At 43.9% G+C, this 15,737-nt stretch overlaps 1 protein-coding gene across 1 annotated transcript; it reads left to right on the top strand.

Moving 5' to 3' along the window:
• Positions 1-2,742: 2,742 nt before the first annotated feature.
• Positions 2,743-14,345, top strand: LOC131912929 (T-cell ecto-ADP-ribosyltransferase 2-like). The gene is made up of 3 exons (XM_059265256.1): positions 2,743-2,862; positions 11,940-12,669; positions 14,278-14,345. Exons 1-3 carry the CDS (start codon positions 2,743-2,745, stop codon positions 14,343-14,345), a joined length of 918 nt encoding a protein of 305 aa, XP_059121239.1.
• Positions 14,346-15,737: the final 1,392 nt, after the last annotated feature.

A 15,737-nucleotide genomic window follows, 5' to 3' on the forward strand; every position in this document is an offset into this window, starting at 1 on the left:
TTCCTTTCTCTTCCCATCTACAGCAACCCTGCTGCTTGTGGTGCTACCTGGTCTCCTGGTCCAGCTGCTGCCTCTTGCTGAGCTGTAGCCCTCTCCTGCCTGCAGTTCATGGGTCTGAGTGTTGAAGGGAGGCCCAGGGGCAAGAAGTTGGTGGTTCTCTAAGGTCTGTGGTAGAATGAAGGGTGCGATCATTTTGGGGAAGATCTACTTTAGCATTCACGACTTTCATATACACCCAAAAGCAATCTGCTGTGTCTGTGGATGAAATGTTATGCTCTGACTTCAAATTTACTACCTTTTGACACTTTGCTATGATCAAAAAGCAGTGTTTGTCTTCATGGTCAGCAGTAACAGTTTTTAATATGCAATATGTGATGAATGTTACAATCTAGGAAATAAACTGTTTAAAACCACGCCTTGATTTCTGTGACTAGGTGTTTCTATAGGGTGTATTATTTGTTTGAGAAACCCTCCTAAGGTGTGAGGTCTGATGCTCATACATCCACATCTGAGAAAGTTCATGTTGTACATTTCTCACAAATGCTCCTGCAGGACAAATTGAATGGGTCAAAAATGTAAGGGGTGACTTGGATAAAGTCCACTCCCTACTCTACCCATCAGAAATACAGTCAACTATTTGAGCCCTGTCAAGTAACTTTAATAAATCTGGTTATCTTAATGACATGGATAAGCCCTTTAATTTAAAATTTTTTTTATCACTGTATTGCCTGGTGTGTGTGTGTGTTCATGACTTGAAATGTGTTTAGGGTCAGAGGGCAATTCTGTGTCATCAGTTCTCACCTTCCACCTTTATTCAGGTTCCAGGGATCAAACTCAGGTTGTCAGTTTTGCATATCAAACATTTTAACTGCTGATGCATCTCAGCAACCGAGACAGGCCCATTTTGAGCCATATATGGATCATGAAGTCTGTGTCCTGCACTCACCCTGAGTGGGTTTAGCCCAAGTGTATAAAGCTTCCCTTAATCCCCATGTTATGGAGTAAGAGACCCCTGGGAAAAGACCATAGACTCAATTCAGATAAAAATTATAGTCAGCTAAATGTATTGTAGCTGCTAGCAGGACAACAGTCTCTGAGCAAAACCAGAGACTATTGAGCCAAGAGGGCTGGAGATGAGGGAAGGATTTTAAATGTGAAAACCACAAGAAGACCTTGAGTATCTGCACAAGCAACCAAGAGCTGTTTTGCTCTGTCAAGATTAGGTAGTCAAGGGGAACTAAGAATAGTCCTTGAGTGTCTGCATAAGCCAGTTACAAAACCATAAATGCAGCTAGTCATATCATATTGAAGGAGATGGTCATAGTTGTACATTCAGGGTTGGTGGGGTGCTTACTGAGTTGAGGTTACTGGGGTGTTATCTCCCAGGTCCTGGAGTCAGAGTTAAATTATTATTAGGTATTATGAGGAATGTCTAACATAAAATGGAGGTTCTTTAGGCATTACACCATTCCCCACTGGCTATAGACCATATGAATCAAATCATTGATAATTTTAGTAACAATTTTAGAGTTAGTTTGGAATCTTCATTGTACATAGAGACCTCTGAGCTCTGGAAATACATGGCTCCTGATACCATTGAAGGCCATGCAGATGCACGAGCTCTGTGCCCCCACCTGGGGCCATGTTGTTTTCCAAGGGCCACCTTGCAGCTGGTGGGAGCCAATCTGACAAGACTGTACAGTCACCCAAGGTCATGGTGACCTCTGGGTATAAGAGGCTGCTAGGGACCATGTCTTAGTTCGTGTTCCTACTACAACCAGGGTCTATGTTGATGTCCTTGGATCCCATTTCCACCAAGGGCTACAAGGATGCCTGGCTTCTCATTTTCTTTGACCATGCTAGGGTCTAAGGACATGCAGCTGCCAGGGCCGTGCCCAACTGAGTGGCCTGACACTCATGGCCTTGGAGAAATCTGAGCCAAGGCTGCTGCTGAGGACCATGTGTGGGTCCATGGCCCACTGCAGCCAGGGTTACTGTCAGTGTCCATGGCTCAGATTACTACCAAAGACAGTGCAGATGCCTGGGGTCTGGGCAGACACGTGAGATCTGCCATGGAGACCATGAAGATGGAGTGGTGAAGGTGTTTCTGCAATGCCATCTAGGGCCATGATGACACCCCACATGAGCTGTGGCCAGGGGCCATGTCTGGGTCCATGGCCCTACTTCAGCTAGGATCTGTGTTGATTTCTGTGGTTCCTATTGCCATCGTAGGCTGCAAGAGTGATCAGGGTCTCTACCACCACCTGGGACCATGTTGGTGTCTGGAAACTCTGATGCTGCTGGGCCCATGTCAATCTGAGAGGCCTATGCTGCCACTTGGGGCCATGGGGACATCTAAGCCTAAGGTATTACTGATGGCCTGGGTCCATGGTCCTGCCACAGATGTGGTCTGTGTTGATATCTGTCACTCGTGTTATCATACAGGCCCAAATGAACCATGTGTTGAACCATGAGTTTAGCACAAGGGTCTTGCTGTGCTGGCCCCTCTTCTCACTGGCCAAGGAAGAGCTGACTCCATCCTTATCTGGTCTTTGGATAACAGACCTCGATGACCCTGGCATGGGAAAGATGGCCCCATCCCTATCAGGAGAGCAGGCTCTCCATACTTTGGAAGATGGCCCTACCCCTCTACAAGCATGTGGGAGAGCTGGGTGCACTCCTCACTGGAGGGGAGAGGTCCCAGCAGCCCGGACTGACCAGTCTGCAGCCAACCAGATACACATGCAGGGCTTGGAGCTCCCACACTCCAACATTGACCCCATCTATGACCTGCTGGAGTGTGAGAATGGACTGGGGCTGCAGAGCCATGGCCACATGGTCTACATGACCAGGGGCAACAGTGTGTGGGCAGTTTGTGTGGGGATCCAGTGTTGGTGTGCTGGAGGCCAAGGGAAAGCTGTTTGGTCAAAAGAGTATACTGCATGATATACAGCAGCTCCCAATGCCAGTGAGATGAATGAAGAGACCATGGAGAGGCAAAGACAGAGGGCAGTGTTTAGTTTAGTTTTTATTTGTTTGTTTGTTTTTTGTTTTTGTTTTACTTTGTCTTGTTTGCTTGTTTTTTTCTGTTGGTTAATTTGTTTTTTAATTGAAACTGATATTCTATCTGTATATTTTTATTTTTTACTATTTTATTTATTTAATTACTTTTTTAGTATTTTTAATCTTTATCTTATTTTTATTATTTATTTTTTATTTTTTATTTTATAATTTAATTTAATTTTACATATCAGCTACAGATTCCCCTGTCCTCCCCCCTCCTGCACTTCCCCCGCAGCCCACCCCCATTCCCATCTCCTCCAGGGCAAAGACTCCCCTGGGGATTCAATTCAACCAGGTAGATTCAGTCCAGGCAGGTCCAGTCCTCTCCTCCCAGGCTGAGCGAAGTGTCCCTAAGTGTGGTATTGTATTCCCCCAAATATTGTGCATGCTAATAAACTTATCTGGGGTCAGAGACAGAGCAGCCACAATATTAAACATAAAGGATAGGCAGTGGTAGCACATGCCTTTAATCCTAGCATTCCAGAGGCAGAAATCCATGTGTTCAAGGATACAGACAGGCATGGTAACTCATCACGCCTTTAATCCCAGAAAGCAAGCCTTTAATCCCAGGGAGTGGTGGTAGAAAGCAGAAAGATATATAAGGCGTGAGGACCAGAAACTAGAAGCATTTGGCCTGGTTAAGCATTTGGCTGGTTAAGCTTTCAGGCTTCAAGCAGCAGTTCAGCTGAGAGCCATTGGGATGAGGACTCAGAGGCTTCCAGCCTGAGGAAACAGGACCAGCTGAGGAATTGGGTGTTATTCTGATGGGTTTGCTTTTATAAGTCACTTGGCCTTTTTCCTTTGCTGCTCTTAATATTCTTTCTTTATTCTGTACGTTTAGTTGTTTAATTATTATGTGGCAAAGGGACTCTTTTGGGGGTTCTAGTCTATTTGGTGTTCTATAGGCTTCTTGTATCTTCATAGGCATTTCCTTCTTTAAGTTGGGAAAGTTTTCTTCTATGATCTTGTTGAATATATTTTCTGTGCCTTTGAGTTGGTATTCTTCTTCTTCCTCTATCCCTATTATTCGTAGGTTTGGTCTTTTCATGGTGTCCCAAATTTCTTGGACATTTTGGGTCATGACTTTGTTGGCTTTAGTGTTTTCTTTGACTGAAGAGAGGATCTCTGGCGTTGAAGAAACGGTAGAAGAAATAGATTCATCAGTCAAAGAAACCACTAAAGCCAACAAAGTCATGACACAAAATATTATTATTTCTTTTTGAGTTTCCCTTTGGAGGAATACTACAAGAGTGAGGGGAGGTTGTAGAGGGACTGGAAAATATATGAGATTGGGGTCCACACGGTAAAATTCCCAAACAATCAATTTTAAAAAACGTTGGTCACCTCTCTTCACCTTTTCCTGATTCCCCTTTAGCACTCAGGTGATTTGCTGGTTGCTTTGTTTGGTTTAAGGGTTCTCACTATGTAGACCTGCTTGGTCTCAAATTCACACAGATCCCTCTGTCTCGGCCTCCCAAACTCTGGGATTAAAGATGTGAGCCACCACAACAGGTGTTCATTTAATTTGTAAAAGTGCACAATGGAAAAAAGAAAGCATCTTCAACAAATGGTGCTGGCAAAACTGGATATCAACATGTAGAAGGCTGCAAATAGATCCATATCTATCACCGTGCACAAAACTTAAGTCCAAGTGGATCAAGGACCTCAACATAAATCCAGCTACTTTGAACCTGCTAGAAGAGAAAGTTGGAAGTAGTCTTGAACGCATTGGCATAGGAGACCACTTTCTAAATAGAACACCAGTAGCACAGACACTGAGAGAAACAATCAATCAATGGGACCTCTTGAAACTGAGAAGCTTTTGTAGGGCAAAGGATACGGTCAACAAAGCAAAGCGACAGCCTACAGAATGGGAAAAGATATTCACCAATCCCACATCTGACAGAGGACTGATATCCAGAATATATAAGGAACTCAAGAAATTAGACACCAAAATGCCCAACAGTCCAATTAAGAAATGGGCTATAGAACTAAACAGAGAATTCTCAACAGAGGAAACTCAAATGGCTGAAAGACATTTAAGGAATTGCTCAACATCCCTAATCATCAGGGAAATGCAAATCAAAACAACTCTGAGATACCACCTTACGCCTGTCAGAATGGCTAAGATCAAAAACACTGAAGACACCTTATGCTGGAGAGGATGTGGAGCTAGGGGAACTCTCCTCCACTGCTGGTGGGAATGCAAGCTTGTACAACCACTTTGGAAATCAATATGGCGCTTTCTTAGAAAATTGGGAATCCATCTCCCCCAAGATCCAGCTATACCACTCTTGGGCATATACCCAAGGAATGCTCAACCACACCACAAGAGCACTTGTTCAGCTATGTTCATATCAGCATTGTTTGTAATAGCCAGAACATGGAAACAACCTAGATGCCCTTCAACTGAAGAATGGATAAACAAAATGTGATACATATACACAATGGAATACTACTCAGCAGAGAAAAACAATGACATCATGAGGTTTGCAGACAAATGGATGGATCTAGAAAAAATCATCCTGAGTGAGGTATCCCAGACTCAGAAAGACAAACATGGTATGTACTCACTCATAACAGGATACTAGATGTGGAACAAGGATGACTGGACTGCTACTCACATCACCAGGCAGGCTACCTGGAAAACAGGACCCCAAGAAAGACACAGAGATCGCCCAATGACAGAGAAATGGAATGAGATCTACATGAACAGCCTGGACATGAGTGGGGGTAGTGAAGGGCGAGGGTCGAGGGAAAGAGAGCTTGGGTGAGCAGGAGATCCCAGCTGGATCAACAACAGAGAGGGAGAACAAGGAATAGGAGACCATGGTAAATGAAGACTACATGAGAATAGGAAGAAACAAAGTGCTAGAGAGGCCCACAGAAATCCACAAAGATACCCCCACAACAGACTGCTGGCAATGGTCGAGAGACAGTCCGAACTGACCTACTCTGGTGATGGGATGGCCAAACACCCTAATTGTCATGCTAGAAACCTCATCCAACTACTGAGGGATCTGGATGCAGAGATCCATGACTAGGCCCCAGGTGGATCTCTGGGAGTCCAATTAGCGAGAATGAGGAGGGTTTATATGAGCGAGAATTGTTGAGACCAAGGTCGGATTAAGCACAGAGACAAATAGCCGAACGAACGGAAACACATGAAATATGAACCAATCGCTGAGGGGTCACCAACTGGATCAGGCCCTCTGAGTGGGTGAGACAGTTGATTGGCCTGATCTGTTTGGGAGGCATCCAGGCAGCGGGACCGGGTCCTGTGCTCATTGCATGAGTCGGCTGTTTGAAACCTGGGGCCTATGCAGGGTCCCTTGGCTCAGCCTGGGAGGAAAGGACTGGACCTACCTGGACTGAATCCACCAGGTTGATCTCAGTCTGTGGGGAAGGCTTTGCCCTGGAGGAGATTGGAATCCGGGGCGGGCTGGGGGGGAAGGTGAGGGGGGCGGGAGGGGGGAGAACAAGGGAATCTGTGGCTGATATGTAGAACTGAATTGTATTGCAAAATAAAAATTAAAAAAAAAAATCGGTGTGTTAGGCCAAAGTCAACCAACTTCTACTTTCTCCTCTATCTAGCCCCCATCTCTCTCTCTCTCTCTCTCTCTCTCTCTCTCTCTCTCTCTCTCTCTCTCTCTCTCTTTCTCTCTCTCAAACACGCACACAAAACAAAACACAACATACACACATAAGACACACATACACACACACACACACACACACACACACACACACACACACACACACACAGCAGTCCTGCAGGGAATAACTGAAATGTCCTGGCTCATTTTGGTACAGACAAAGGGATGCAGTTTGGTTGGTAGAGTGATTGCCAAGCAGCACCAGGTCCTGGGTTCTATTTTTGCACAAATAAATCTAGTTTTATGGAAAGAGAATCAGGAGTTCAGATTATCCTCAGCTACATAGCCATGAAGAGGCCAATCCAGGCTAATAGGACCTTGTCTCAAAAAACAAAAACAAAACAAAAATCAAAAATGCCAGGCAGTGGGACCGGGTCCTGTGCTCATTGCATGAATTGGCTGTGTGAAACCTGGGGCTTATGCAGGGACGCTTGGCTCGGCCCGGGAGGAGGGGATTGGATCTGCCTGGACTGAGTCTACCAGGTTGATCTCAGTCCTTGGGGGAGGCTTTGCCCTGGAGGAGGTGGGAATGGGGGCTAGGCTGGGGGCAAAGGGGGGGCCGGGAGGGGGGAGAACAAGGGAATCTGTGGCTGATATGTAGAACTGAATTGTATTGTAAAATAAAATTAAATTTAAAAAAAGATGGAGAATAGATAGGTATAGTATAGCAGATAATCCACAGATCCTGATAAAGAAACAATTTATTTAGAAATTATATCAGGGAGAACAATCCACTAAACAGAATAGGCCCTGGAAGGCTGATATCCTGCCCCACACTGCTCCTGCCGCCTGAGGGAATCCACACCATGCAAAGCTACAATGGAGGGATGGGGCCAGGCATACATGCCCCTCAGCTTCAGCTAGGCCACAAGGCCACACCCTATAGCCTGGTACTTCAAGGTTGTAGGTCGAACAGGTATTCACTACAGTATACTAACAAAGTACAACATATCTAGCTTAAGTAGTTCATAAACTCTCTGGCTTCCTTTCAAATCTAATCTGAAACTGAAAGTATATTGTCAACAGGATAAAAGGCCACAGCACTGCCTTCTGCAACACTTGCTTTTAGAAGAGGCCAGAGACCCAGCCACCAAAGACCTGCTCAGGTACCTGACAACTCTGAACTCTGTCCTCTGAAGGGGAAGGCCTCTAAAGTTGAGGGGACCCTGAGAAAAATCTAAGAGCTGCAGTGGGTGTAGTAGTGTGTATGGGGGAAGTCTATGACTCAAGGTTAAAGCCAGAAGGTCAGTTCTGGGCAAGAAATAGCCCATGTGGGGTGATGGAGTCTGGTATAGATAAAGAAAGGACAGATATGAGCCTATCAATATTTTTAGAGACTTAAAAATATAATGCAGGACCACACAATTTACCTCCCAGGTCCTGTAGGAAGGAACTGGCATCTGTGTACATAGTCTCTTATATATATAGACTTTTACCTTTGTGTACTTCCCTGGTTTTTGAAACAGAACAGGGATATGCTTAATTAATCCCATTTTCCTCCCAGATCCATGCAAATGTTAGGTTCTATCCTCTTCTTTGCTTTATTTATCCATTTTTAATTTAAGAGTTTTAAAAGATGCGGTCTTACTGTGTGGCCCAGTCTGCCTCAGACCTCAAGGTCCTCCTGCACAAGATCTCCTATGTGGTGGGAACACAGGCTTATTATTTTTTAATGTAGGACTTGGAGATTGAATGCAGATATAAAGCAAGATGGAAGAAAAGTGAGAGGGAGTGAGGAAAGAGAGGTGGGGGATGAAGGAAAACAGAGAGAGAGAGATTTTTTTTTTGAGATCCAAGTAGCTACACAGATTCCCAGGGGGAATTTTAATTGGCAGGCACAAGTTCCAGGAGTTCATACTGGGGCTGAAGAGACTCAAGTTGCGTATCTTCAGTCTGTGTGGGTTGTGAGGGGCATCAGTGCCAATAAGGCACAGCTATGCTGTCCTTAGCTGTCCCACAGGGAAGTAGACACCAGTCCTGTGAAAGGCAAACATCTGGATCAACCACATGAGGAACTAGGGAGGGGAGGAGAGAACTGGAAGCTTACTCCAGGCTGGCTGAGTCATGCTTCCTGAATGAGAAAGTCCTTCTGCTGACCCACCAACCCTACAGGATTGCTTTCTCTTGGTACCTGCATCCGGGATTTGTCAGACTTCCTGACTTCAGAACAGAGCTTTGAAGCCTAAGTTTTAAGACAAGAAAGGGGGTGGTTCTAGCTGAGGCTGGAGGAAGAGCTAGAATGTGGGGAGATGTGTGCTATATAAAGAGGCTTCACTGTCCAGCTGGGTGTAGCTCAGTGAAAGGTGTTGGCCTGGCATGCACAACATTCTGGGTTCAATCCTCAGCACCGATTAACTGGAATCTTATGCTAGGTAGTACTTCCCCCAAAAGTATATTTTGAGCTGGAGAAATGGCTCATTGGTTAGAGCACATACTTCCTCTTGCTGTAGGATCAGAGCTCAGTTCCATCACCCATGTCAGGCAGCTCACAAGTGCCTGTAACTCCAGCTCCACAGGGTCTGACACCTCTGACCTCAGAGGGCATCTGCACTCATGTGCACATACTGACCAACTCCAGGACATGCATGCATACACGCTATCAAAAAGAAGAGGAAAGCTTTTTTAAAAATGCAAATTATGTCAAAATTAACAAAGTAGCTCATTAGAAATACTAAGTGCATGAGTTTGAGCTGGAGTCCAGAAGTCTCTGTTGGTGAAAAGTTTCCACAGAACTTCTGATACAACCAAACTTCAGAAACCATTTTGAATAAGTAGCTAAATTCTAGGTGGCTCCAGGATGTACTCAAGGCCAAAGAAATTCACCTGTGTTTCTATTTCTGGGCAGAGCTTAATTTTTTCTTTATTTGGGTCCTCAGAGTCCCATTATATCTTAAACTGTCCTGGGCCCCGGGATACCCTTGCCTCCAAATCCCAAGGGCTGGGATTATAGGTGTGTGCTGCCATAACTGGTTGTCTAGGAGGACTTTAAGAATTTAGGGAGGCTATCTTATGTAGCTGACTATAGTTATTTTACAATAATCTATAATTTTTGAAAGTTGAGGATGTACAGAAAGTGGAACCTTCACTGCAGTGCTGAACTCCTAGGTCTGTTGTTTCTACAGTGTCCCCTAAAGGCTCAGGGCAGGAGAAGCCAAGCTGTGGAGGAGCTGGGAGTCCCAGCCTTCCCAAGAGCAACTAGGCAGCCACAGCATGTGGCTCCATTCTGCCATTCTCAAGGTGTGGGGAGAGGATTATCTTGACAGACTAGGTCAAAATTCTGTGGACAATAACACAACAGGCTTAGATAAGTGTGGGGAGACTTTTCATGATTTGCCAAAAGCCATAGGCAGGAATGAAGGAATGGGTCCACAATAACAGGGTGACCTTCCTTCTCATTGCTTGAACAGACATTCAGTGTATACTTAAATCTCCACTCTTCAAAGAGTAGTGAAAACCTTATATTTTCATAAGATATAACTAGTAATAAGGTTGGTTATGTTAGTCTGCTTCTTTCCTTTTTATTTTTCTCTTTTTTGTCTGTACATGCACATGTGTGGGCATATGCACTTGTGTGGAAACATGCATGTATGAGGGTACACACATGTGGAAGTCAGAGGACAATCTCTGGTGTCATTAGGCACTGTACACAATTTTGATAAAGACAGGGTCTCGAACAGGCCTGGGACTCACCAAGTAGGCTGGTCTGGCTGTCCAGTGAGTCTTGAGAATCTCAGGTACCCTTCTCTCTCCACCTTGTGGTGCTGGAATACAAGTGCATGTCATCACACCTGCTTTTCCCCATGGGTTCTTGGGATGAAACTCAGGTCTATTTTTGCAAGTCAAGTCCTTTACCCCCTAACCTTTCTCCTCAGTTTGTGTTTATTACTATCACAAAATGCTTGATGCTGGAAAGTTTATAAAGTAAAGGTGCTTACTCTGTTCACAGTCTGATAGCTGGAGTGTCTAAATATGAAAGTGTTGAGTGTTTAGGGTTTTCCTGGAAGAATGACAATATTCTCTATCACACTATCAGAGAAGCCATCGCCATGTGCAGAAGGGAACACATGGCAAGAGAGGAAGCCAGAGAGGTTCTGGGGCCAGACTGACTCTTACAGGAACTGTGTAGGATCCCACAAGATTGAATGATCTCTTCTAAATGTGATATCCTCCAGGACCTAGTCACTTCCCAGTAGACCTCACCTCTTAAAGGTTTCCCTACCTTCATATGGCCACACTGGGGATTTTTGTAGGACAAACATATCAAATGATAGAACATAGAAAATACTGAGAGCAGTAAAAGACATTCAAAGTAACTAGCTGAGTGTGGGCCACAAGTTAATCAAATATGGAGAATACAAGTATTTTTGAGAGTAAAACGTCAGGGCCTAAGACAGATATGTTAAAATATGGCCTCTTTCTCCCTTGCAGTCTACATGCTACATACCTCTGTGTGTTACCAGGATTGAATGATTGTAGCTCTTTACTGGGGAGAGAGGATATGAGTCTCCTCATCTCTGGTAAGGGATCTAAGAAGAGCTGTTCACTGAGTGTTGGTAAGCCTTTGTGGGAGCAGTGTGAGCAGGAGCCTGGACTTCCAGATGTGAAATAAAGATTACGTCGATGACCCAGAGCTGATCCATCAACAGACTGTTATAATACTGTGAGTACCCCTCTTTCATTGTCTTGTATTTCCTTGCAGCTGTGTTTGAACATGAAGATGACATCAAAAGTTCACACGTTCCTCCTGACTTGGTTGTTAGCCCAGCAGGTAATATTCTCAACCTATGCTCTGTTGGTCCAGCTTTCCCCTGCCCACATCTTTGTGATATTACAGTTTCCAGGGTTGAGTATAGTAGAGGCATGAATCTTGAAGAAGTAGTGTATATATAATATCAGTAGGGGCAAAGGTTGTGTGATTATGAGCAACATACACTGATATATGTATATTAAAATATCATGATAGGCCTGTGATTTTGTATGCTGATTAAAAATTTGATTGAATAAAGAAGAAAACTGTAGTATCCATAAACACAAAAGAATCAGACACCTCAGCCTTGCCTTTCTTCACCCCGTATAACATAATGAGACTGTGTCCATGCATGTGCCATGTGTGAGGATGGCATATGTGACATCTCGCGCTGTTGGCTCCAGATGACACCCAGTGTATTTTAGTAACTTAGCAAACTTGGTGAGTGAATAGAACCCACTTCTCTCTTTCAGGTGACAGGCCTGACTGAACCTTCCGACCTGGACATGGCTCCCAATGCATTTGATGATCAGTATGAGGGCTGTGTCGAAGTCATGGACAGAAAAGCACCCCAGCTGTTACAAGAAGACTTAAACAAGGATAGGGATTTAAAACGTGAATGGGAAAAGGCAGAGAAACTATGGAAGGAGAAAAAAAAGACAATGAAGTATCCCAAAGGTTTCCAAGACTTCCACGGAACAGCTGTAGTGGCTTACACTGGGCACATCCTCAAAAATTTTAACACAGCTGTTAGAGAATTCAAGAAAAATACCGGTAACTTCCATTACAAGGCCTTCCATTACTACTTAACAAGAGCTCTTCAGCTTCTGAGTAACCAGAGTTGTTACTCAGTTTACAGAGGCAGCGAGGACAAGTTTCATTACAGTGGGAAGGGCTCTGTGCGGTTTGGGCATTTTGCTTCCTCATCTTTCAACAAAACAGTAGCTCTTCATGACTTTGGTGGTGCTAGTGGAACACTGTTTACCATCAAAACCTGCTTGGGGGTTAACATAAGTGAATTTTCCTACAGACCTGAACAAAAAGAGGTGTTAATTCCAAGCTATGAAGTATATCACCAAGTCACCAAAACAGCAAGTGGAAAAGGGAATGACGAAATTTTTCTGAACTCCCCACAAAAAAAGAAGAGCAACTTCAATTGCTACTATAGCGGTTCTACCAACAAGAGTCATTTCAGCAGCTCAGGTGAGTCTGGGTCTGTGTTAGAGGTGGAGCTGGTGGGGACATCATGAAATGGAGGAGGGGGTGCTCCCTACCAGAAGACACCCAGTAGACCTGCACATGGCGAGGATGCCTAGAACGACGAAGGGTAGCTTTGGTAAAGCCAAGGAGCACACACCTCAGTGCAGGTGTATAAGAAATGACTGAACACAGTGAGGGAATTCAGGAAAATGCTATTACCAGGCCCAGCCCTATAAAGAGTGAGAAGTTCCATCAGTGGGTATTTATCCTTTCAAACCAAATCTTCCATGTGTTTGGAGGTCTCTGAGCCTGTATACCCATCATTCCTTGTGGCCTTGGATCTCTCTTCATCATTTCACCATGTCTCATTCTATCCAAGCAAAGACATCATCAATTTTAGTTTGGTGAATACCTTTCAAGACAAGGTGGTTACGTTTCAAGTATCACTTATTATAGTAATCCTTCCATAATACTTTCAGAAAAAAATTACTGTATCATGCTCTTTGTCATAGGTTTGGAATCAGACTACATGGCAATCTGGTTCAAACATCACTAGCTCTGTGACTCTTGGCAAGTTATCAGATATCCATGCATCTGTTTCCCAATTTGAATGATATAGACCCAAATGACAAATATTATAGCAGTATTATTTGAGAATTAAGAGAGAGACATTCAAGACATATGAATTGGAATATAGATATCATTGCACAAATGCTTTTTATTTTAAAATATGAGGAACCATGTACACATCTCCTATATCTGATCTGAACTCATAAAGGTGTGGGTCTCGATATTCACAGAAAATCACTAGCTTACACTCTAGAGACCTTGTCTCCTGTGCCCCTCACTCAGGATCTGCACAGTGTCTGAATTACTTAATTACAACCAGGCCCCACTAAATGTTATCCTAGGAATTTCAGTTTGACTGAGAGGCCAGGGAGAATCTGAAATGAGCTACGGTTAAACTACTGAGTACAGAGCATTCTTAGATCTACTTAGCTCTAACAATTTGGGTTTCTTTGGAGTAGGAAGTGGAACTACAGAAGTGATCACAGGGGCTTCATGCATTTGCATAGAGAAATTTGGAATTTATATCAAGCCCAAGGAAACCATGACCCCTACCCAGATTCACAATTCAGTCAGAAAGATGCTGCCATTCTGGGGTAAATGGTTGCTGTCTAGCGCAGGAAGGCTGAGAGTCACAGGTAGGTTCTAGTTCACACCAGCTGGCATAGAAGGAATACACATTGCTGCAACAATGGACTTTCAGGAGGTTCAGACCCAGAAACCTCTTCTTGGGTGAAGAAGGAAAATTCTGTTGGGCTCCCTAGACAGCTAGGAAGACTCTGGATAGGAAAGGCTTTTATCCCCAGTCAGTGTCTTAGAGCACAGGATCCTGGAAGTGTTGGGGATACATCAGTTTGCTCACATCCTGGTACTTGAGTACTTTAAGAATCCTGAGGAAGCCAGAAGAGTGTAGCCAGGCATTCTGGCCCCCTAGAGCCTACTCTCTTGGGATTTGAGCTGGGTGCAAAGTACTGAATGTTTAGGGGAGCTATCCCTGTCTTGAGATTTCCCAATTGAAACCTTCCTTTCTCCTCCCATCTACAGCAACCCTGCTGCTTGTGGTGCTACCTGGTCTCCTGGTCCAGCTGCTGCTTCCTCTTGCTGAGCTGTAGCCCTCTCCTGCCTGCAGTTCATGGGTCTGAGTGTTGAAGGTCAGCCCAGGGGCAAGAACTTGGTGGTTTTCTAAGGTCTGTGGTAGAATGAAGGGTGCGATCATTTTGGGTATATCTACTTTAGCATTCACGACTTCCATAGACACCCAAGGACCTGCTGGATCTGTGGGTGAAATTTTATGCTCTGATCTCAAATTTACTACCCTTTGACACTTTGCTATGATCAAAAAGCAGTGATTGTCTGCATGATCAGCAGTAACAGTTTTAAAGCATGTATTATGTGATGAATGTTACAATCTAGGAAATAAACAATTTATAACCACACCTTGATTTCTGTGACTAGGTATTTCTATAGGTTGAATTATTTGTTTGAGAACCTCTCCTAAGGCACGTGTATCTGGAGTTTTCTCCAGTCCTGCCCAGCCCCACAGACCCCACAGCCACTTATAAAACAATCACTCAGAAGCTTATATTAATTAAAACTGCTCAGCCATTAGCTCAGGTCTACCACTGACTAGCTTCTACATTTAAACTCAGCCTATTTCTGTTAATCCGTATGTCGCCACATTTTCTGTAGCTTTACCTCTGTGCCATTACATGCTGCTCCATGGATGGTTGGCTGTCATCTCCTGACTCAGCCTTCCTGTTTCCAGAATTCTCCTTGTCTGTTTATCCTGCCTATACTTCCTGCCTGGGTAGTGGCCAATCAGCTTTTTATTTATCAACCAATCAGAGCAACATGTTCGCAGCATACAGAACATCTCACAGCACCTCCCTTTTCTGTCTAATCAAAAAGTAAGGGCCTAACTTTAACATAGTAAAATTACATACAATAAACAGTTATCAAGCAAGAATTACAGTTACAATATCTAGTCTATTTGTATTTTGTAAAATTAAAAAAATATTTTGTCTACCCTATGTTTGTGAGTCAAAATTTTATATCTAACTTATCTCTTATCATAACCAAGGAAAACCATAACTATAATTATCTAGTCTTCAACTACATCAAAGACCTCAGAAGGATATGATATTACCTGGGTAAACAAGAAGTGTATTGTAAGCAACTTCTAAAAATCTAGAGTGACAGAGACCTCTGGCTGCCTAGACAGTCACCCAAAGTTCTTCTGCAATTTTGGGGCATCCATTTTCAGCCCATAGGCCTAGAGTCTCTCAGTCACTTCTCTCTGTGTCCTATAGAATGTCTGACTCTTTCTTCTGTGAAGCAGGAACCTGAAGGACCATTTTGCCTTGCAAAGTTCAGTGGTCATCTTCCTTGGGTCCTGCATGTCCAGTCGATACAATGTGTCATCAAGCAGTCCAGGCAAGAACAGTATCTTGCTCAAATGGCTATTTTTGCCAAAAAGAAGGTAAACTCCATATAGAGTGTCTTTG

This window comes from Peromyscus eremicus, chromosome 1, assembly GCF_949786415.1.
Source record: "Peromyscus eremicus chromosome 1, PerEre_H2_v1, whole genome shotgun sequence".
NCBI lineage: Eukaryota > Metazoa > Chordata > Mammalia > Rodentia > Cricetidae > Peromyscus > Peromyscus eremicus.

Coding starts and splice junctions, on each gene's coding strand:
- LOC131912929 (XM_059265256.1), top strand. CDS start 2,743: ATGCAGGGCTTGGAGCTCCCACACTCCAACATTGACCCCATCTATGAC. Junction 2,863..11,939: donor ACATGACCAGGGGCAACAGT/GTGTGGGCAGTT, acceptor TCTCTCTTTCAG/GTGACAGGCCTGACTGAACC. Junction 12,670..14,277: donor GAGTCATTTCAGCAGCTCAG/GTGAGTCTGGGT, acceptor TCCCATCTACAG/CAACCCTGCTGCTTGTGGTG.